Source organism: Gracilinanus agilis, chromosome 5, assembly GCF_016433145.1.
Source record: "Gracilinanus agilis isolate LMUSP501 chromosome 5, AgileGrace, whole genome shotgun sequence".
In the NCBI taxonomy this organism is placed as follows: domain Eukaryota; kingdom Metazoa; phylum Chordata; class Mammalia; order Didelphimorphia; family Didelphidae; genus Gracilinanus; species Gracilinanus agilis.
In genome coordinates this window covers 141,704,117-141,726,928 of record NC_058134.1, presented here as the reverse complement: position 1 = coordinate 141,726,928, position 22,812 = coordinate 141,704,117, and the positions used below count along the sequence as shown (strand labels likewise).

The 22,812-nt window shown below is 34.5% G+C and overlaps 1 protein-coding gene across 1 annotated transcript in view; it reads right to left on the bottom strand.

Annotated features, from left to right (window-relative positions):
- Window positions 1-280: 280 nt before the first annotated feature.
- Window positions 281-22,812, bottom strand: part of PPP1R3A (protein phosphatase 1 regulatory subunit 3A) — a 75,050-nt gene continuing 52,518 nt past the window's right edge. Inside the window, exons 2-4 of the mRNA XM_044678034.1 lie at window positions 5,103-5,161; window positions 4,881-5,005; window positions 281-2,941 (exon numbers count right to left, since the gene is read on the bottom strand). Of these exons, the coding sequence (XP_044533969.1) occupies window positions 281-2,941; window positions 4,881-5,005; window positions 5,103-5,161 (2,845 nt within the window). The remainder of the gene's footprint in view (window positions 2,942-4,880; window positions 5,006-5,102; window positions 5,162-22,812) is intronic.

Below are 22,812 nucleotides of genomic sequence, written 5' to 3'. Positions count from 1 at the left end.
TGCATCTTCATAGCCTGCTAAGGAGCAACAGCTGTACCTAATTTTAACTTGACGTGCTTCAGATCTCATATTCATATAGGTATTTAATGATCCAAACATAATGGTCCTATATAGAATAATTACTTATATGAAGGAGTGAACTTCATACGCATTCCTTTTTAAACGATCCTTCAAGAGAAAAACTGCCCTGGTTCTTTGAACAATGAATATTCCCTTTTAACAATCAAAATGTTTGGGACATAATATCTTAGGTTTTAAGTGAATAATAGATCCTGTAAGGTTACTTCTTTTTGACAGGTTCTTGGGGTCGCCCTCCTTCCCAAGATAGCCAGTACAATGAAAAAAGGTAGAATGCCAAGCCAATCATTAGGTCATAATAGTAGGTTGTTAAGAGAAACAGAAGGAACAAGAGAAAATAGAGGATTTTAGAGTTAAATTTTGAAAGCAGAGACTCACTGGCCAGAGTCTGGTTGTCCTGGACAGGGAGAATGGAGGAGTCAGAACTACCTAGCTTGAAACTTGAGGAGCCTAATTCTTGTCCATAGCTTATTAACTCTTCGGTTTCACAACTTGTCTCTTCCACCTCCTCATTAGGTTCACTGATAAAAATCATTGGCCCTAAAGATTTCACCATGTTGTTTTCTGCTTGTTGGAATTTTTCAGCTATGAACCTTTCTTTCCCATCACTGGAAGTCAATATTACTGAACTCTTGTTATATTCTTGAGGTACAGACTCAGGATGGAGACTTTTCTCAACACACTGGGCTTCACTGTGCAGATCACATTTGCATTCCGATGTAGTAGAAATGGGCTTGAATGGCATGGCAGCCATTGGATACTCTATAGTGAATGTTTCCTCATTGGATTGAATTTTATTAAGATGAGTGGAAACAGGAGTGCTATTCTGAGAACAAATGCTTCTTTCAGAATGGAAACTTTGATGAGCAAGAGGAACCAAACCAGCATTCTTCTGAGGGAGTCCTTGGGACTGTGCGTGGCATATATTTTTCTTCAAATTTTTTGGAAGAGTAGGTAACTGTGCCGAGTACAAATCCAGTTCTGAGCTGGCTTTTCCATTCTCAGGAGTGACCTGCAGAGATTCTCCTACAGTTGCAATATTTCTAATGCCATGTTCTGCCCTGTCAAGTATTTCCCCAGGATTGCACTGAGACATAGTTTCTTCCTTTCGTTTTTCATCTATGTGTACATTATAAATACCTAAATGTGATTTCTTTTCAAAGTCAATGTCATAGATTACATCCACTGAATCCCGATGACAAAGGGTATAATGTGAATCATCATTTCTCCCTTCATGTGGATCAAACGCTGTTTCCTTTTCCTCAGTGGGCCTGTCACTTAGAGAAGTCTCTTGAGGTAGCTTAGCAATTATTGCTTTTTCTCTAGCAGACATGCTTTCTAGAGTACTTTCTGATGTTGTCTTAATTATATAAGCTGTACCTGCTTCTGCTTTCTCGGTAATACCATGATCAGCTACAGAAGACAGTTCACATCTCACTGTTTCTTGGCAGGTAAACAATTCTTCTGTAGGAGTAACATTCGGGCTCCTTGTATTATCTCTTATTTCCCACATGTCTTTACCATCTGCTTGCTCCTTGATCTGTTCTGTTCTATTTGTCTTACTCTCTCTTAAAATGACCTGACTTTCCAGAACATTCCAACTTTGATTTCCACATTCAATCTTATTCTGATCATCAGGAATATTCCTGTCTGATTTCTCTCTTTGAACTTGGGGAAGATTCAGGTCGGATTGCAAGGCGTTTCCATTTTCTGGTAAGCAAACTTGGCCATGTATTCTTTCTGGAGTGTTGCCTTCTGAGTCCACTAGACCACTCCTGTTAGTTGTAAACACATCTTTGGGTTTGCCTAAATCAGTTCTGAAAGAATGTGATCTATCAGCCCTGGAAGCCAAGTCATAAGAACTAGCAGACATTTCATTTACTTTGTTCCAAGGGTCATGTAGTGCTTTATGACTAACTTGACTCATATCGTTAGCCCCTCTTTCAGGTCTTCTCCCTTGGTGGTCAATTGAGATTGGCAACATATTTTCATTTTGCCTTTCACTAATATCAAACTTAATTCTTTGTGCCTCCTTTTCTTTAATGTTCCCACGTCCTTTTCTAGAAGTTCTCTTTTCTGTAACTGGACATTCTTTGAAAACATTCATATGGGCAGGCACATAAGCATGAGACTCTCTTGTTGGACATTCCCAGTCTTTGATTTTAATTTCCTTGGTTCTTTCTCCTTCTTTGCCTTGATCAACATTGCCTGCCAAAGGCAAATTTGCAGTTGGACAAGATATTTGCAGGTTGTGACCCTCTCCTGCTGGATTGGCATTATCATCCAAAACTTCCATGTCACTGGTGCTTAATGGCACTAATGGATTATCCTCTGAAGAAAATGTTTCCAGTGTCTTTTCATGGGCTTTTTTGTAGCTATGAGCATCCTCCTGGCTGGTGAATAATCTATCCATCATCTCATTTCCCATTGCACCCTCTGTTTTTCTTTTTGAAATATCTACCCATTTTATTCCTTGCCTTTCTGATTCTTCCAAAAAGTGAGAATGTTCATCCTGTTGCTTTACGAGGAGATTTCCAAGTAATGGCGAGGTCTCACCGCTATCAGTGTATCTCACCGTTGGTTTGCTGTTGTTTGCTAGACCTGAAGTAAGTCCCTCTGCCAATTGGTGACTAACTTCATTTCTCAAGGAATACTTCGGATTACTGTATAATTCTCCCCTTAAGGGATTTTCTGCTGATGAACTGGAAGACAAAGGCCTCCTTAGCAAGTTTTCCCTTTCCTCACCAAGGGTTCGCTGATTTTCAGATTCTTCAGCTGTATTTGGAAAATTAACTGGCTCTGTTGCAAATGAGCTTTCATCTTTGGTAGAAGGACTTCTAGTTCTTACTGAGTACTCATTTAGCTTGGGGGAAAAAATAGAAAATAATGACCAAAAGAGTTTTTAAAAATGTGTAAAATGAATTAAGTAGGTTTCATTTGCCCAGCTAGTAAGTCCCAGGCATAGTCCCTTTACCTCTTTTCATTTATGGGTTTCTTACAGGCTTTGAAGCAGGATGGTGAGGTTTTTTTTTGTTTTTTGTTTTTTTGGGAATCCTGCTAAAGTATGATTTGGGAGTGAGATTACTAAGGAAAAGGCCAAAAACTAATCACTCTCTTCCCCAGTCTCCAAATATCACATTATATTATTCAACTGTTCTTGCTTGTCATTGCTCTCTCTCCTCACTTAGGATATACACATTGATAGCTCCATGCTAATCAATTAGAGAGTAGCTTCCTGGGTGCCCCTTGCTACATTTACACTTGCTGTAGGTGCCCCCATTACAGTTTCTCTTATTAATATGTTTTCTGCAAAGCCTCTGCAAACTATTAATAGCAAAACGTCACTCAAAGAAAAGTGAGGGAGTTAATGTCTCTGCAAATTCTGTTTTAATGACCCTCTGCCAACTGGTACTCAAATGTATTTGAGCTCTTCAGTGATGCCAACTGTCAGGATTTAACAGTGAGATGCCTGTGTTTTTTTTTCTCCTCATAACTGACATTTGCATGATCTCAATAATTATATGCAAATCTTACGATTTCCCCTTCTTCTCACATAAGGCTCATGTTACTTGTCAACTGCACAGCTGTCTTGCAAGCCAATGCCTGTGGGTTTCACAGATTTGGTTGTATTTCCATCTATTATAGAGCTTCATTGTTTTATGCATTAACATCGGCATGGTGCAAATTAGCATCTAAATTACTGTTCCCTGTTCATTTATTGGACGTACAATCTCAGTGACTTCTAAACAAACTTTTATATTTGAGCCTGCTCATTGTAATGAGGTGCATTGGTGGAGTATGTGATTTTTCAGGGTCCTTTCATTATATTCTGTGGTTTGAAAAAAATGGCAATGTTAACTTTCAGCTGGTGAGAATTCTCACAATGGGTGACAACTTTGTAGTTACTTAAAGTTGGAGCAAAGTAAATTGCATACTTTTGTGATGCATCCTCCATATCACTCCAGAAAAGGTGGTGCTTTGGGGGAGGGAAGGGGGAAAGAGATGAGCTTTATTTCTTTCCTGCTTCAGCACTGACACTTGAAGAGGCAAAAGTCATTTTAATCTTAGATTATTATGAATCCATGTATTCCAGTGCTCTAAGCTCAAACTAGACACTGGGAAGGATAAATTGCATTATGTGACTCATTTACTGCTATTTCTCCCTTTGTGATGAAAAACGTAAGTTAAACCATCAAAAAAAATCTAAATGGATGGAATGTTCACCGAGTGTGAAATTTATGATAACAAATTTAATACTAAATTGGATGCTATAGCATTTGTTTCTTATTTAAAAATTATAGCAAAAGGCTCTCTTGTTCCTGCTGGGCAACTTAATACTTTACAGCAGTGTAAACCATTGGCAATCTCATGAAGAAAGAAGTAAATAAAGGAATACCATGAAACTAAAAGAATTCTAGATGATTAGAGCTGGAAGAGACCCTAGAGAGAGTATCTCATCCAACTCCTTCATTTTTACAAAGGAAGAGTTTATCCTTGTCAGGAAGATTAGGAATAGGCATCAATATTGGGTTACTTTGTCTATAATTCCTGAAAACCATTATTTAGAGCCGCTGTTAAAGAGATAACAAATAAAAGTCATTAATTTAAGGCTACAAAGACTGAAAGCAACCTCCTGAAATCAGTGTCTTTTTTGATCAAGATAGAGATGCAATGACAGCACAGACCATGTTTTCACGTTTGTAAATTACATTAGTCTATGCTAATGAAAAGGAGACATTTTGCTATCTTTGAAACATAAATGGTTTCATATCCTATAACCCTGTAGCAACCAGAATACTTACCATTAGCTCTAATTCTTTTTCTCTGTGTTCATCATATTTTCTGTTTACATCTTTTACATTTTGACTACTGGCTCCAATGTCTTCTTTATCCTCATGAGAAAAAGTAATTGTGGGGAGAGAGGTATCTGAAAAGTGAGTATAATTATATATTTGTAATACTTTTCCCCTCTGCTATAGGTTATGAGAGAGATTTTTAAATCAGAAATTAAAGAAAAATGGTACCTGTAATCCTTGAATTATTACAGTTATTCTCCTCTAATATTTCTAATGATTCCTCTTTGCTGTTAAAATAAAAAAAAACAATATTAGTCATTATTCCAAGATTTAGTCATTAAGATATATATTTACTATGTGATGATTATAGTTCAAAAAACTATGTAAATACAGCACAATCTCACAGATTTCATTGTACTCAAATATTTTTCAAAATGAGATGAATCTTAAAATTATTAATAACAAATACAGCTATAGAAGCTTTGAAAGAAAAATAAGATGCAATGTTTATAAATGAGAATACTTTATTTTAAAATATAATTATAATAAGGAAATCACATAGCTAAATCATCATATCATTCATAAATTTAATCTTCAAAAGTTTTCTCTAGGTTTTAATGATAAAAGTTTATGAACTGCCAGGCCATTTGTGATAGTGGAAATTGTTTCCTAACATTTCATTTATTAATTTTTTATTTCTTGTTTGACTCGACCTTCTTTCAGTTAAACTGATATTACATTAATTCTCTTAGAAAAAATAAGCTAACTAAAAACTGAAGGAGACAACCAAATTTATACTCAGTTGAAAGAATGTATATATGTATTGCCATAGGCTAATTTTATAACTGAGACTTCAGACCTCTCATATGTAAGTTTACATTTTTTTATATAAAGTATTATTCTAGATATACTTCCTTCTCCTTCTCATTTGAGATCTGGACTTAAAATACACACGTATCCTTTTTGGTTTAAACTTAACCTTACCCTGGTATCCTTAGAAGGTGATTTTTTAAAGTCTTAAAAATCACACCCAGTCAGAAAATTTTAGTGAATCTAGTAAATTAAGTCTCATGGGCTTATATGTAGCAATATCTTTAGTAAATCCATAAGGAATATAGAATTGCATAAAGGGTTTTTCTTTGTATGGTTATAACTGAATTCCTATTCTAGTGGGGTTTTTTTCCCAGTGAAAAATTCAACATTCATACAAGACCGCATCTGCCAATCAAAACAAAGCAAAGAGACTAGAGAGAGTTGGTTGATTGATTTGTCCAGTGTAGACAAACAAGTTGGATAGCTTAATCTTCGATGTCAAATTTGTGGCTCTGCAATCATGTGGGTCACTTATATTGTTTCAAATTATAAGAGAACATTCAACTTTCGCTTTTGCTTTTGCCGGACTAGGCTTTATTGTTGTCTGATAGTTATAGGGTGGCTTGCTGTTAGCTTGAAGTGAGGTATTGAATATATCTCATGGTCATAGAAAAGAAAATGGCAATGCCTCATTAACATTTTGACAAGGAAAAATAATGGTTGCCCTATTAGAGCATTAAATCTGAGATAGATAGACAGACAGATATGATAGACAGACAGATAGACAGACAGATAGATAGATAGACAGACAGATAGATAGATAGATAGATAGATAGATAGATAGATAGATAGATAGATAGATAGATAGATAGATTAGATAATTTTAATAAAGCAGTAGCTGGGTAAAAACTCTCACTTTTGCAAATGTAACTCCAGACTCATTCACATACATGAGTTCTACTCTTTTCAAAACGTGAACTATTAAGCATCTTTTAATAGCTCCTGCTTCCTCTTCATTCCCTTAACAAAACTCCCAATTCCATTTGTAGTAGAAAAACAATAGCATTTCAAAGCTTCCTTTCACTGTTTCTAAAACCAAAATGTTATCAATCATTTTTCCTCAGGTCTCTAAAATGCTTCTGCTTTTGAAAAGCACTCAAGTCAAATTGAATCAAGCTTCCTTTTAGCTCATTTTTGGAAAACATTCATTAGGTACCCACCTGTGCATTGTTCGCTACTGGGTATATAATACTTAAGACCATTAAATAAACACAATGCTTCTGGCTCTATAGGCTTACAATTTTAAACAGAAACTGTTGATGTATATAAATACACAGTTTGAAAAAACTTGAAGATATAATAAAAAATATACACAGAAAATACCAGAAATTAAATAAAATACATGCATTACACACTGGAAAGCAGGCAAAAGAATCCCCGTGATAGAGAGTAAAGACAAAAAACAAAAGTACTTTCTACTCTATCTTATTGTTAAAAGATATTACTTGTTTACATAATATATGTGATCATCTGGGAATGTAAAGTCCAACTTTCATTGATGTTTTTGATTGAGTTACTAGTTTAATTAAATCTAAACAGTCGACATGACTTAAAAAAAGTCTAAGCCAAAAAGGCCTATTATTTGGCAATAAAAGGTAACTAAAGACAGGGACAGTGCTGGACAAAATGAAGTAGGCAAAATTTATCTCTAACATTCATATTTTTCCTTTTTGTGTCTTTTCCTCCCCCTAGCAGCACCCACTTTTGCTTTTCTCTCCCTCAGGAACACAGTGTTCTCTCCCCCTATCCCCTTCCATAAAAACATCCTGATGAGGGAGGCCACCCACTATACAGGAAGGGTGCTAAATTTGAGGGAAGATGATCTTGGTGTGAATTGTAGCTTTACCACTTATTAGGTCCATTTGATTTTAGACTGGTCTTCTATCTCTCTGAGCCTCATTTTTCTCATCTGTAAAATGGTTGGATTAATTGATCCCTGATGATCTCACCTCTAAGTGAGTAGGATGTGATTATTTTATTCATACCAAGGTATAAATGACAAATGAGGATTCAAGAGCTTCTTTTCCCAAGAATATTTGCATTTTATAAAGGGTTCTATTCTTGAGCCAAAGGCAAAAGGACTAAGGATGGAATTTCAGGAATAAGAGAATAGTGATCTTCAGTGGTTGTGATCTTCAGGGAAGAACTTCATGATGGCTCTGCTATCACACCACAATAGGTACTCCTAATTCACAAAGCTGATAGTAAATAAAGATATATATATATCATATATATATATATATATATATATATATATATATATATATATATATAGAGAGAGAGAGAGAGAGAGAGAGAGAGAGAGAGAGAGAGCCAAGGTATAGATATAAGAAGCAATACAGCAAAAGGTGGTGGATTTAAAAGAAATTATGAATGTGTACACTTATGAGGAAAAAAATAAATAAACTTAGAAAGTAATCCCAGAGAAGGTTAAATGATTATGATTCTAAAATTAAGAACATTATGTAAACCACCATTTAAAATCTGCATTTAAATTCTTCTTTTTTTCTTAAACTCTTACCTTCTGTCATAGAATCAATAGTCAGTATCAGTTGAGGGCAGAAAAATAGTAAATGCTAAGCAATTGGGGTTAAGTGACTTGTCCAGAGTCTCACAGTTTGGAAAATGTCTGAACTGAGATTTGAACCCAGGATCTACAGTCTCCAGTTCTGGCTCCCTGTCCTCTGAGCCAATTAACTATTCCTGCATTTGAATTCTAAAATAATAATAATAATAACAATAATAACAATAACAATAATACAATTTTTAGAGCAGACCTATGATTTCATTGCTTTAGGGAATGTCTAGTGAGAAAGATTTCTGTTAGCAATGAAGATCATCCTGAGGCAATGAGAGGGCAGAGTCATAGCTGAGTCAGACAAAGGACTTGCAGCAAGGTCTTCTTAAATTTAAGGCTAACTGTCCATCATACTATACTTCCCCAGAGAGTGTTGGTAAGTATATAACAACTGGCTTTCCAGGGAAGGAAATGTCTACAGTTCATGCTTCTTAAGCTTAACTTGCATTATTTTCTCCATCACTTTCTTAAGCCTAGACAATAAACAAAACTATATAAATCAAGCCATCATTTGTAATATTTGCTGATTTCCTAGCTACAGATCTTCACAATGAAAATTTCACAGGCAGATTCCACTCCAGCATACCCCTGATACAGTCTCTCAATCATTTAATAGTAATAATAATACAAATTATGAAGTAGTAACATATATGGCACTTAAATGTTTGCAAAGTGCTTTATAAACATCTCACTCTATTTACTTATGCAATTATAGAATTTTCTATCTTAAGGGGATCTTAAGCACCCAGCAGTCCACCCTCTCATTTTACAAACCCAAAGTGCAGATAGCATGCCTTATTTCATCTTTGTATATCAAGTGTCTAGCATAATGCATTGTGATTAAAATACCCATCAAGTAGCCAAATATAACCAAAGGAGAGAATGACAAATGTTGGAAGAGTTGTAGAAAAATGGACACACTAGTATTCTGTTGGTGGAGATATACATTTAGCCAAAGATTCTGGAGTAATATTTAGAATTAAATTTCAAAAATATTACTAAACTGGACATTCCTTTTGACTAAGTATTACACGCTATCTACTGAATGGGGAATGGTTCAACAAACTGTACTATATGACTGTAATATTGAAGATAATGTGAATGTAATATGGCTGAAAATGACAAGAAGAATTCAGGAAAGTTGCGAAGAATTTATGAAAAGAGAGTGAGTAGAGAAAAATGAGTAGAACACAAAGTACAATTGACACGACCATAATTACAGAAAGGAAAAATATAATATATAATATATGAAAATATATAATATAATAATATTGAAATATATAAAATATATAAAAAAATAAAAAAATACCCTTGAAAGACTGCTGAACTTTCTTTAATACATTATCTAGTTTTTCCTTTACAGGATCATGGGTAAGGCATGTCTTCTACCTCTTAGCAAAAACATCATGAATTATAGGTGAAGAATGAGGCTTACCAACTTGTTGATTTTGATTGACTATGCGCATTTTTTGTAAGAAAATTTGTGGAAATAACAGAGATTTTTTTTTTCTTAAAGAGTATCAGTATATCAGCTAGATGGCATGGGCAGCTAGGCGGCACAGTGAATAGAGCAATGAACTTGGAGTCAGGAAGACTCATCTGCCTGAATTTAAATCTAGCCTCAGACAATATTATTAGCTATGTGATTCTGGGCAAGATACTTAGCCCTGTTTGCCTCAGTGTCTTCATCTTTAAAATGACCTAGAGAAGGAAATGACAGACCATTCCAGAAACTTTGCCAAGAAAACCCTAAATGGGATCACAAAAAGTTGGACATGACTGAAAAAACTGAACAATGAAATCAGTAAAACATCTAAAAAACTAATTCATTACAACATGATGACTATATATTTTTCAAATGGAATTTGAAATATATGTTTATCAAATGAAACTGAATTAAATGAAATTCATCAGGTTCATGCAGTTTTTAGCAGAGCCAGTTTTTAGAACACACATCTCCTCTCTCCCACTTTTTTCTTTGCTAACCAAATAAAACACAAGTTTTGATCTTTGAAGAATAACTCAACTATTGGAACTCAGAGTCAGCATTTCTGAGAAGACATTCCTGCTATGGTCAATATTTAGAACAACTAATGATGTATTATTATTATTGGTTACAATAAAGTACAAGAATACCAAGGATGGGAATGAGAAACAAAATTCTGACAGCCCAGTATTTTATTCTTTGAACTTTTTATTACCTCAACTCCTGATATTCTAACAGTTAATACTGTTCTCTACTTTTCCATTGAAGGGGACTACCCATACAACCTTGGGAATTAAATTGTATACTGGACCTAACTTTGCATCCTGCCTCATATTCTTAGGACCTCTGGAAATTTGCTGGTTATTTAATTTCTTTAACCCTCAGTTTTCTCTCTTTGAAATAATAATAATAATAATAACCCCTATTTCACAGGTTTATTGTAATGATCAACTGAGATGTTATTAATGTATTTATTACATATCTTTAGCTATATATCTTATGCCGGCATAGAACTTTTTATACACACAAATAGACACATGTATAAATAAATAAATGTGTGTGTGTGTGTATATATATGTATATATATATCTATATCTATCTATCTGTCTATCTATATATATATATATATATCTGTCTATATATATATATATATGTATATATATATATAGAGAGAGAGAGAGAGAGAGGGTATTTGTATTATAAGCTCTTAAAGGTCCTACTAAACTGGGAAATGCTTCAACTCTAAGCCTAATGAGTTTCATTGGAAAAGGAGAAACCTTAACAAGAAAAGCTTATTGACAGAAGGTTGGTCCGCAAGTAATGATTTTTAGAGGGAACCAAGACTACCAATTTTTTAGAGACAACTATCACTATAAATTTTAGGGACCCCTAACACCATTAATTAAGGCAAGGAGAAGTTGTGCTATTGTTCTTTACATCGGAAGAGGGAAGGTCGATAAAAATAAAAATTTGAAGTATTTAACTATTTATAAGATAGAAAGGGAAAGGAATCAGAGAAGAGTAGAATACTAACTAAATGGAGAGAAAATAATACCAAATCAAATTCTGAAATTTTGTCAGAAAAATGTCTCATTGTTTTTCAGCATTTAAATTGTCAAGAATTTATAATTTGAATGATGTGCTACTTTGATCAAAAATTTTTTTGGTCTTATATATTGACCAAATGTCTTATAGTACTTGTAGCTTTTTGTGAAAGTCATATTTATGCTGCTATGTGCTATTAGATAACTAAATGGTAGGCCTTAAAGTGCCATTTAAATGTTATTATTATTATTATTGGCTATATCCAAATAACCTATAGTCCATCCCTTTAAAATCATTGAACATGAAATTTCCCATTAAAGGGAATATACTTAACCAGGCTTAATGAACCCTATTTTACTTGGTTAAAAGTAAAATGCTGTTAATGACAAAGTCCAAATTGAATTCATCTTTCTCCCCAAATCTTCCCTAGTTGTTTTTGTTTTTTTTTTAGGGCACCACTATCCTCCCAAACTTCCCTATTATTGTTTGAAGATACCATAATCCTCCAATTTATGCAAGCTAAGTGCCATCCTCAATACTTTCTCATTCTGCATAGCCTATCTGTTGTCAGATCCTGTTGATTCTACCTGGTAATCCCCCTCATATATATCCCTTTTCTCTTCTGACCCCACCTCCAGCCTAGTGGAGGTTCTTATCACCTTACACCTGGATTAGCCTTCTGGGTCATCTTCGTGTCACAAGTCTCTTCCACGCCTGTCTATTCTTGACTCAAAAGCCAAACTGATATCCCTAAAGAGCAAGTGTGACCATGCTACTCTGTTTCCCCTCTCCCACACCCAACTCCATCAACACTAGAGGCTTCATATTACCGCAAGGGTCAAATCTGAACTCCTCCACTTGGCTTTTAGAGCCCCTTATCCTTTACAGTCCAGTGACATTAGCCTTAGAGAAGATTCTTTATCTGCCAACTCATGCATTTTTTCTGGCTGTCTCCCATGCCTGGAATGCTCTCCCTTCTCACCATTACATTCTCCTTTCCCTCCTCTTTCAAGTGTCAGATAAATGTCATCTTCTATAAGAAATCTTTCTCAGCTCCCTTTAATGCCAGAACTTTCCTTCTGAGATAACCTCTATTTTACCCTATATTTATTTATTTATTTTATAGATATATATATACATATATATACATATATAGATGTAGATATAGATATAGATATAAATGATATAGATATAGATATAGATATAGATATAGATATAGATATAGATATAGATATAGATATAGATATAGATATAGATATAGATGTAGATGTAGATGTAGATGTAGATGTAGTTATAGTGTGGAGTTAACTAGCTAGATATGTCATTACATATATCTGCTACATGTCCAAATGGTTATACTGCTGTTTCCATATTGTCTCTCCCATTAGAATGTGAGCTCCTTGAAGGGGGGGAACTATTTGTGCCCTTTTTTGAATCCATAGTATTAAGCACAATTCCTGACACAAAGTAAGCATTTAATGAAAGATTTTTGACTCGACTTGAAAGCCACGGCTTTTATGAGCTTTTCAGGCACCTAACATCATGGTCACATATACCTCTATCACCAACCAGTCACAGTTTTATTTTGTTTTTTAAAACTCCTTACCCTCTCCAGAAATAGATGTTTTTGATTACAAAAGAAATTAGGTGAAGAATCTATCTCCTTGCTGGAAGAGTAACTCAAAGTTTAACATGTACACTAGTGATTTCTCAGCATTGCCATCTTCTTCTATGAAGGGCAAAAAGCTGATGATGAAAACCAGTTGAATAAGGCTTCAAAATGCTGCAAACCAAACCAACTAAGAAGATGCAAAGTGACATCTTGGAATCAATTTACAAGCATTTATTTTATATTTGTAACACGACAAGCATCATCTATGTGCTAAGGATACAAACACAAATAACATAGTTGTATAATCCTGGCTAGTTCATGCTAAAACATAACATTGAATTTGATGGAGCAATCCTGAAGAGTTCTTTACTTAAGAGAAATATATATATATATTATATATAATATATATTCATTCATTCATTTATATATGCACATCTATGTAATATAAGGATATACTTATATGTATGACTGTATAGGTCATACTAATTATATTAATATATAAATTATAGATCTGTGATGTAGCCTACAATGGCATAGCATCACTCAGGCATCTTTCCAACATCTCTGTCAGTCAGGCTAGAGCCTCTGTTTCAATATGATATAAGCTATGCCAAGTTATTCTCATTATGTGGCAGATGAACAGATCCTGGTAAAAGAGTAGATTTGCTTAATAGCTTTTTGTCATTATTTCTTTATTTCTCAAAAATTTAATTAATTATTTAATTAATTAAGAATATTTTCCGATGCTTACATGATTTATGTTCTTTCCCTCCCCTCCTCCCACCCCCACACCCCCAGTAGCCAACAAGCAATTCCACTGGGTTTTATATGTGTCATTGATCAAGACTTATTTCCATTTAATAGCTTTTTGGACTCTAGTCCTTCCTTGGGATATTACATTTCCATGGCTAGAATGTCTTAGGAACAATTTTATTTTTTTACTAATATGAAGCCCTGGACACGATTAAGAGATCTGACCAGATAAAATCTGATGAGAAGAAAAATATAGCTTCTCTTTGCCCATTTTCTTTTTGTCACATTGCCAAAATGTAGCTGGGGGAGAGAGGTGTAACTAGAAGCTTTGATGTAGGGAGTAGAATTTAGAGGCAAACATTATTTATACTCCTGTGGATAGAACAAGCGAACTTACCACCTATTTGGTGTAAATGATCAGTAAAAATAGGAAGCCACAAGATGTCATGCTTATTCTTCACTTTCAGCTACACCTCAGGTGAGTTCTTCCATTGTTCTTACAATGCCCTGAGGTTTCCCCTCTTCTCCATTGAATTTCCTCAGATGCCAAAATTACTAGTTACAACTCGGCACTTTTCAAACATGCATTGAAAGTCTGGAAGACATTATTTAACTATTAGATCTCAGAGAAATATCTTCAACTGAAGAAAAGGAGACTTTAATAACAAAGTTCTAATAAGGCAATCATCCTGAATTCTAAATGTCAATGACTGGCCTCCTTTGAATTCACTTTAAACAGTAGCCTCTCCCCCCGAGCCCCGCATATCCAATGTCATAGATTTAGATCTAGAAGGGACCTTGGAGTTTATATAGTTGAATGCCTTCATTTAAAAAAAAATAAAAAACAAGACCCAGAGAGTTAAATGTTGAACAAGGTCAGATGGCATAATGGATGAAGTGCCACACTTGGAATCAGGAGACTCATCTTTCTGAATTCAAGTCTGGCCTCTGACACTTACTAGCTATGGGTCCCTGGACAAGTCATTTAATTCTGTTTGCCTCAGTTTCCTTCTCTGTAAAGTGAGCCAAAGAATGAAATGGCAAATGACCCCAGGTTCTCTGCCACAGAAAACCACAAATAAGATCATGAAGAGTCAAACACAACTGAAGATAACTGAACAACAACAGGGTCACATCACTAATGAGTAGCCAATCTAGAATTCTAATCTAAATATTATATTCATTCCACTGTATTGCGGTTCTTTTTCTGATTTTGAAATGCTTGTAATTCCCAAAATTAGAACTATAATCCTAACCAAAAGTACCAATACAAAAGTCCCAGACTCCCTAACATCAGATATCTTCTTTAGCAACTTAGAAATGAAATATTTAAACACAATTTCCTAATCACAGAATCACAGTATCAGAAGGACTTCAGCAGTCATCTAGATTAATAAATGAAAAACAGCCTTCATCTCTTGAAGGATACTAAATGAATTGACATTTATTCATTTCTTAAAGACCACTAGTGAAGGAGAATTCAAAATTTCCCTTGCTAATCAGTTGTGGGGTTGTACCTATGAACAGCTAATATTCTCTTACCCTGGCAAGATGGTCTTCATATTGTGATAATTAGATTAAGTCTACACTGCCCATCTTTAGATTTAATCACCAAAGGTGAGAGCACCTTCCAATTCTGGGAGGTCCTAACCCACGTGTGCTGGAGTGAGTGACAATCAGAATCAAAGGACCACCCCCTACGCTTTCTATGAGAAAGTGTCTATTGTGATTGTACACACAGGCTAGGTGAAGGCACTGGAAGTGACACATACGTGACCCCTTTAAAAAGAGGGAGTTGAGTGAGTGAGGGGCTTCTGGTTTGGTGAAGGGGACCTGAGGGAGCTTCTCTGGTTAGTGATCGAGACTGTTCCACCTGGTGAGTTTAAAGACTGAATCTTCCTGAACTTCTATTAAGAAACTTCTTTTTATAGACTTTGTGAATGAAGTTTGCTCCATTCACCTCCTGGCTTCAGGCCCTTTAACCCTCAGCTGAGGGTTAAGATCTACCTGGACTAATCAGTGGGATAGATTCTTATCTCTGTACTTCCTCTCTTCTTATGTAAATAAACTTCCATAAAAGTCAATTTTGACTTGAAATTATTCTTAATTGAGGATTGATAATAGTTCAATCCTCTGGCAACCACCTTTTAATATATTGAACCCATAAAACCCCTTTTTCACCCTTACAATATTGAGTGGGCAGAGGAATATAGTAGACAGGATGCTTGACCAAGAATAAAAGAAACTTGTGTTTGAATGTTGTCTCAGACATTTGGTAGTTATTGCAACTTGGGCAAGCCACCCACTATACTTTTATTTATTTATTTTATAATTTAATTTTTTTTTAACCCTTAACTTCTGTGTATTGGCTCATAGGTGGAAGAGTAGTAAGGGTGGACAATGGGGGTCAAGTGACTTGCCCAGGGTCACACAGCTGGGAAGTGTCTGAGGCCAGATTTGAACCTAGGACCTCCTGTCTCTAGGCCTGACTCTCAATCCACTGAGCTACCCAGCTGCCTCCCCCCCACTATACTTTTTATACCTCATTTTCTTCATCTTCCCTGGCAGCAGTGGCTTTTAGTGTTAGAATCTTCACTTCTTTCACAGGAGAATCAATTTTGCTTCCTGACCAATGTATTTCTGCTGGGAAGGAGCTTGGTAAAATGGAAAAAGCATTGGCCCCAGAGACAGAAGACTTAAATTCAAACCTCACCTTTGATATTTATTAGCTCTGTGATCAAAATCAAGTTATTTGATATCCCTGAGCTTCATTTTCCACAACTATAAAATGAGAAGATTGGTTTAGACCAGAAGTGTCAAACATGAGAGATGTGGCCCTCATTAGGTCAACAATATTCTTTAGTGAGGCCTCAACCAGATTAAATATAATTAGGAAGATATTTAACAAAATAAATAAAAAATACAATAATTTATTCTTCAATTGTTTCATTCATGTTCCACTGTTTTGACACCATCTGGAATTTTCTTAGCAGAGATACTGGAGTGGTTTGCCATTTCTTTCTCCAGCTCATTTTACAGATGACAAAATGAAGCAAACAAGGTTAAATGGCTTGCCCAGAGTCCCACAGTGAGTAAGTGTCTGAGGCCAGATTTGAACTCAAGAAGATGAGTCTTTCTTATTTTAGGTCTGGTACTTTATCCATTATACCTCTTAGCTGCTCCAATAAAACAAAGATGAATATTATGTTTTAAAACTACATTATAACTAATCATATTACCTACCATCTCAAGGAGGGGGAAAGAGAGGTATGGAAGGAGAGAATATAGATCACAAAATGTAGGAAATGATTATTAAAAATTGTATCTACATGTAATCTGAAAAGGAAAAAATATAATAAAATATTATATCAATGGCTCCCATTGCTATTTGAGTTTACATTTTGATCTCAATGGCCTCTAATATTCCTTCTTTTCCTAGATCTGTGGTCTTGCGACCTTCTACTTTCAGAGTAGTCTAATTATAATAATGCTTTTCTTTACATAGTCTAAATTTGATCCTTTGAAGCATCCTATCCTAATTCTACTCTTTGAGGCAAAAAAACCCCCATCTAATCCCTCTTCCATATGACAATCCACTAAGCACTTTAAAAAAAATCTTACTTCTGAATCTTTTCTTTTCCTGACCAAATATTTCCGATTCCTACAACCAAACTTTATGTAGTTTGATCTCCAGTCCCTTTACTATGCTGGTAGCTCTCCTGTGGATGCTCTCCTGCTCATCAATATCCTTCCTAAAATGAAACCTAGAATTAAACAAAACCAACTAAGTTAGAATATAATAACAGTTAACACCTTGGTACTACTACGGTGACATAATATACAGTTGATACCTATCGAGTTCACAGACCCTTAAAGACTCCAGGTCTTTTTCAGACAGACCACTATCTAAGTATACTTCTTTTATTTGTATTTGTAAAGTTGATTTGATTTTCCCAAGTATAAATCTTTTTGTTTTCCCTCATATATTACATCTCTAGATCTTTAGATTAGATGTTGTTCTAACCTAAAAGGATATGTTTATGTCCTTAGTTTTGTCATTCATTAACTTTTCTTCCCAGCTTTTTTGTCATCAGTCAATATAGCATGCATACATCTATTCTGTTTTCTAATTTATTGATTAAAATGTTAAATAGCTCAAGGCTAATCACAGATCACTGAGGTACTCCTCCTTTCAAGCCAATAGAGAACCATTAATGATTGCTCTTTGGTTCAATCCATTTAATTTGTTCAAAATCCATATGACTTTATTCTTATCAAATTTACATTTCTCTTTTTTCCATAAGAATTACATTTTGCTAAAATCTATGTGAATTATATCTGTAACATTCCCTTTATGTGATTGTTACCTTATCAAAAAAATGAAATTATCTAAGTCTAGCATGACCTATTCTTGATAAAAATCTACGGATCAGTATTTCCTTCTCAATGAGGAAACAACTGACAAAGACTTTTAAAGTCATCTACTCTAATATTTTTATTTTGTAAATGAAGAAATTGAAGCCCAGAAATGTCAATTTACTTCTCTAAAGTTACACAGTTAAAGGCAGAATTTGGAATTCAAATTCAGAATTTCTGGCTTTAGAACCAGCATCCTTACAACTATGTCTCATTTTCTCTAGTCCCTTTAATAAAACAGTCTAGATTTCCCCCCAGGAATCAAAGTCAAATTCATTGGCTTATGTTTAGCATATTCTTTTTGAAAATTAGAAAATATTTTATTTTACTTCTTTAATATTATGTTCTTCATACTCTTAAGTATGTATAAGTATCTGAAGAACTCTTAAGTTCTTCAAGATCTTTCAAAGGTCACTGAAAGTTGTTAAAAAAAAATCTACCATTTTTCTCAGGACCTTAGGAATATAGTTCATTTTGGCTTAGAGTCTCATACTCATCAATGGCAGGTTGATTCTATCTGACTGTCTTCCCGTTTCCCTTGAGTATCAATTTCCTAGTAGTCATTTTGATTCTGTCTTTAGTAATCCAAACATCATTCCCCTTGGCAGAGAAAACAGAAACAAAGTCAAAATTGAGCAGCTATGACTTCCTTTTGTCATTGTTTTTAGCGAATTCAAATACCTTCAAGTCTATACCCTGATAATAATTTTTAAAAAGCATTTAGGAGGAACCTACTTTGTGTAAGACATTGGGAAAGAAAAAGATATACTTTTAAATAATGATACAGTGATAGAGAAATAAGTTAAACATGGAATCCTAAAGGCCAGTATATATTTTAGGAACCATACAGATAGATCATGTCTTCGACATAGTATTAGGCTTCAAACCAAACTAAAGCTCTATTGGACAACTTTTTTGTTATGCCTTCCATGTGGACAAAAGACTTGGTCCTGTTGTGAATATCATAAGCTGCTTCCTAAAGTTTTCTTGGTAAAAGCTATAATGAAAATAGAGAAAATATTGTCAAAACATAAGAAGTCTTCTAATTGGCCAGTTTACACACAATTTCCTGTATGATACATCCACATATCTATACAACTATTCAATAATGAATTGCTAAATTCACTTCAAATGCAAATATCCATCGAACACTTACTGTTTAAAGTCAAGTACTGTACCAGATTCTGCAAATACAAAGACAAGCAAACAGCCCCTGCCCTCAAGGAGTTTGTTTTGAAATAAAGGGGATCCAAAAATAAACATTAGCAACTAAATGCAAGTATAAAAAAAGTAATTTGGGGAGAGAAAGGGCACTAACCACTGAGGAGATTGGAAAATTTCCCTTGCAACCTATCAACAAGTAGTTGCTGAATGAAACTTGAAGCTTTGAAAACCTGATTTCAAGTCCCAATTCTGAAATATACTCTTTGTTCCTGGGTAAATGCTGTAATTTTCCAGTGTTACAGGCAACTCTTTAAGATTATTACAATTTCAGAAAAAGTGCTGACCTGCATTGATAAAGGAAATACATGGGATTTCTCTATACCAATGAAATCATAGATCTAAGGCCTCTCCTTATTTCCAGTGTCTATCAGAGTTCCTGACATAGAGTTGGTGCTTAATAAGTGCATGTTTTCTGATCGATGATGATGAAGATGATAATGATTCCCCTGAAAATGTGGGTATATAACCTTGCTTTCCTGTAAGCCTTTTTTGATAGCCCTGTATTCCATGCGATGGTATAGCGAAAATTGTGACTTCTGAGTTAGCTGAGAGAATGCTGAATGAAACACTGAATTCCTGATTAAGGAACTTAGTTTAAGTGTACAGCAGAGGCTTCAGAGACATAGTGCTTGGTATGTAATATATATAATAAATGTGGATTAATTGATTGACCTGTGGGGAGAGAAACTCTAAGGAAATAGTCAAGAGACATAAAATTTTGAAAAGTGGTTTGGACACTGCAGAGCCTTAGCCATGTATAAGAGCCATACAGTCATACTTGATGACTAAAGTTCACAATTCTAGACTGTTGAGAGGGGAATCTCTCTAGGATGAGATAATTTCTTCTCCTCTAATTCTAGCTGAGCTCTAATATCAGCCAAGTGAAGGGCTTAGTTTTTATTTTATTTTCTTGGGTACGCCCTAACCAATAAAACTTCAAATCTGTGTTTGCCATTTTGCTTGGCTAAATGGAATTACCTGATATTCCCTCTTTATGATGGTCTTTTGTGTAGCCAAAATTTGATGAAGAATGTAAGTGTGAGTTGGTGAGTATAAGCTAAGATACCCTCTTAAGAATGATCAAGGGAGGCTAATTCTTAAATTAGACCAATACCCACAAATGGAGATATTTAGGGGGTTGCAATAGAATTTTACCCTAATAATCCTCTTGAAGACTGGAGCTTTTTGTTTTTTTAAGTCTGTTCTTTTTTTTTTTTTCAATTACACGTAGCAATGATTTTTGATATCGCTTAGTCTCGTTGGTCTTAGACCTTATGTAAACCTTTCCCCCATCTAGGCTACATGCAGTATTGTCACAGCTCTTCTATTTTCTACAAATGTGGGCCAGCCGGCAGATCATATTTATCCATACCTCTTACAAGCCTCCTCTTTATATTTAAATAACACACACATATTCTGTACCATATTGTATCATGTTAATAATATAGCATTTCCTACCATTTCTACCATTGATTATAGTCTGTTTCAATTCCAATCAACACTAATTGTTGCCATTAGAATAGGCTTGCACAATACTATCAGTCAATATTTATTGAACAAAAAACAAACAGCATACAAGTAACATGGAAAATTTCTTTCATATGGCTCTAGTATTGTCCTATATCGTACTGAGACCTTCCTCGTTCTCTTCTTCAAGATATGCTCGCTCTACAGATACATTTACAAAAAGCATTCAGATCTGATGTGATGGAATTACCTCAAGCTGTTTCAGTCAGGGCAGATAACAGGCTTAGATTTTAGGCAGCAAAAGCACACCTCTGTTCCAAGTGGAATAAGAAATCTGGCATAAAAACGATGATTTCTGAAGTGATTCATGAATGTTGTGTTCGTATTTCTTTAAAACTGATTTGGAGAGTGCTTAGCACTGTCTGAACTGAACAAAACTTGGAGTTCTTTGGCAAGACCACTCATACTCCATGAAAACAGTGAATAAGTAAATGTTAAACATCTCAAGCAGTTGAGTCCAGTCAATTCTACTCAGGCCTTGTGATCTCATCTAATCTTTTCCAATAAAGTCCAAAATAAAAGGAAAGACATTTTAGATAAGAATGAAACTTAAGAAAAATGTAATTTAAATTGGTTGTGTGACTATACATTAAAAGAATCTACCTAAAGTTTTGTTGAAAAGACTTTTTTGTGGAATTCAATCATATTAATCTTTTTTATTCATGAAATGGAGTTTTATTAAAGGTAGACAATTAATATTTACATCTCTCTTAAAATTTTGCACAGTCTTTTATATATGATAAATACATATACAATCAGTGTATATAATATTATATGTTTATGTAATATACATAATTACATATTATATAGTCCATATATTATTTAATCCTCACAAGAACCTTGTTAGGTAATTACTTCAGGTATAAGTATGTCCTATTAACAGATGGTTAAACTAAGGCTTAGTAGTCATAGAGCTAGTAAGGGTTAAACCTACGTTTGAATCCGGTGATCTCTTATTTCTAGGTTTTTTTCTACATAGAAATATTTTTTCTACTACACCAGACAAACTCTTCGCCCGCCCCTATCATCATCCCAGTTTTAGCTTCTACCTCTTTGATATAAATATTATATTAATAATACTATATATTACATATTAAGCATTTCACAAACTGAAAGGAGTTTGGAACTGTGTTAAAAAAAAAAGTTACCAAACAGTGCATTCCCTATGATGCAGCTATTCTACTGCTAAGTCTATACCCAGAAGAGACTTGAAAAAGAAGAGAAGGGAGTATATATACAAAAATATTTATAGCAACTCTTTTTGGAGTGGCAAAAAGAAAAAAAACTAAAAACTTAAGGAATGTCCATCAATTGATGAATAACTAAATAAGCGGATGTAAATGTGATGGTGTACTATAGTGCTATAAAAAGTGATAAAATAGATCCCTGCTTTCTCCTGATGTTGCAAGGATAGCTGTCTAATATGTGAGGTATCCACTTGTTATCCCTTGCCTTCAACCAAGTACATAGACCATCTTTTTTGATGACAACCTTTAGCAATGTCTGACTAAGAGTTTTATCAAGGAAATCATTCAAAGCTTAATGTGAAGTGATGTAAACAAAGGTCAAGTAGTAGTTAAAGTTCTACAAAGGATGAATTGTTTTTCTATTATTGATTGATAGAATATCAAGTAGTTGAACTTAACTATACATCCCGGAAAAACCAAATAGATGAAAGATGCTCATTATATAGAACAATGTGTCAAACTGAAATAGGAACAGGTGCCATTAAACCACACTTAAGAATCCCTGGAGGTTGCATATTCATTTGTTTTAAAATGTAGTATTATCAGTCTTTTGTTATGTTTTTATTTATTTTCTTAAATATTTCATGATCACATTTTAATCTACTTCAGGCCATATTTGAAGTGCTGTAAGCTCCATGTAGTCATTGGTCATGTCTTTAATATCTCTGATGTAGATT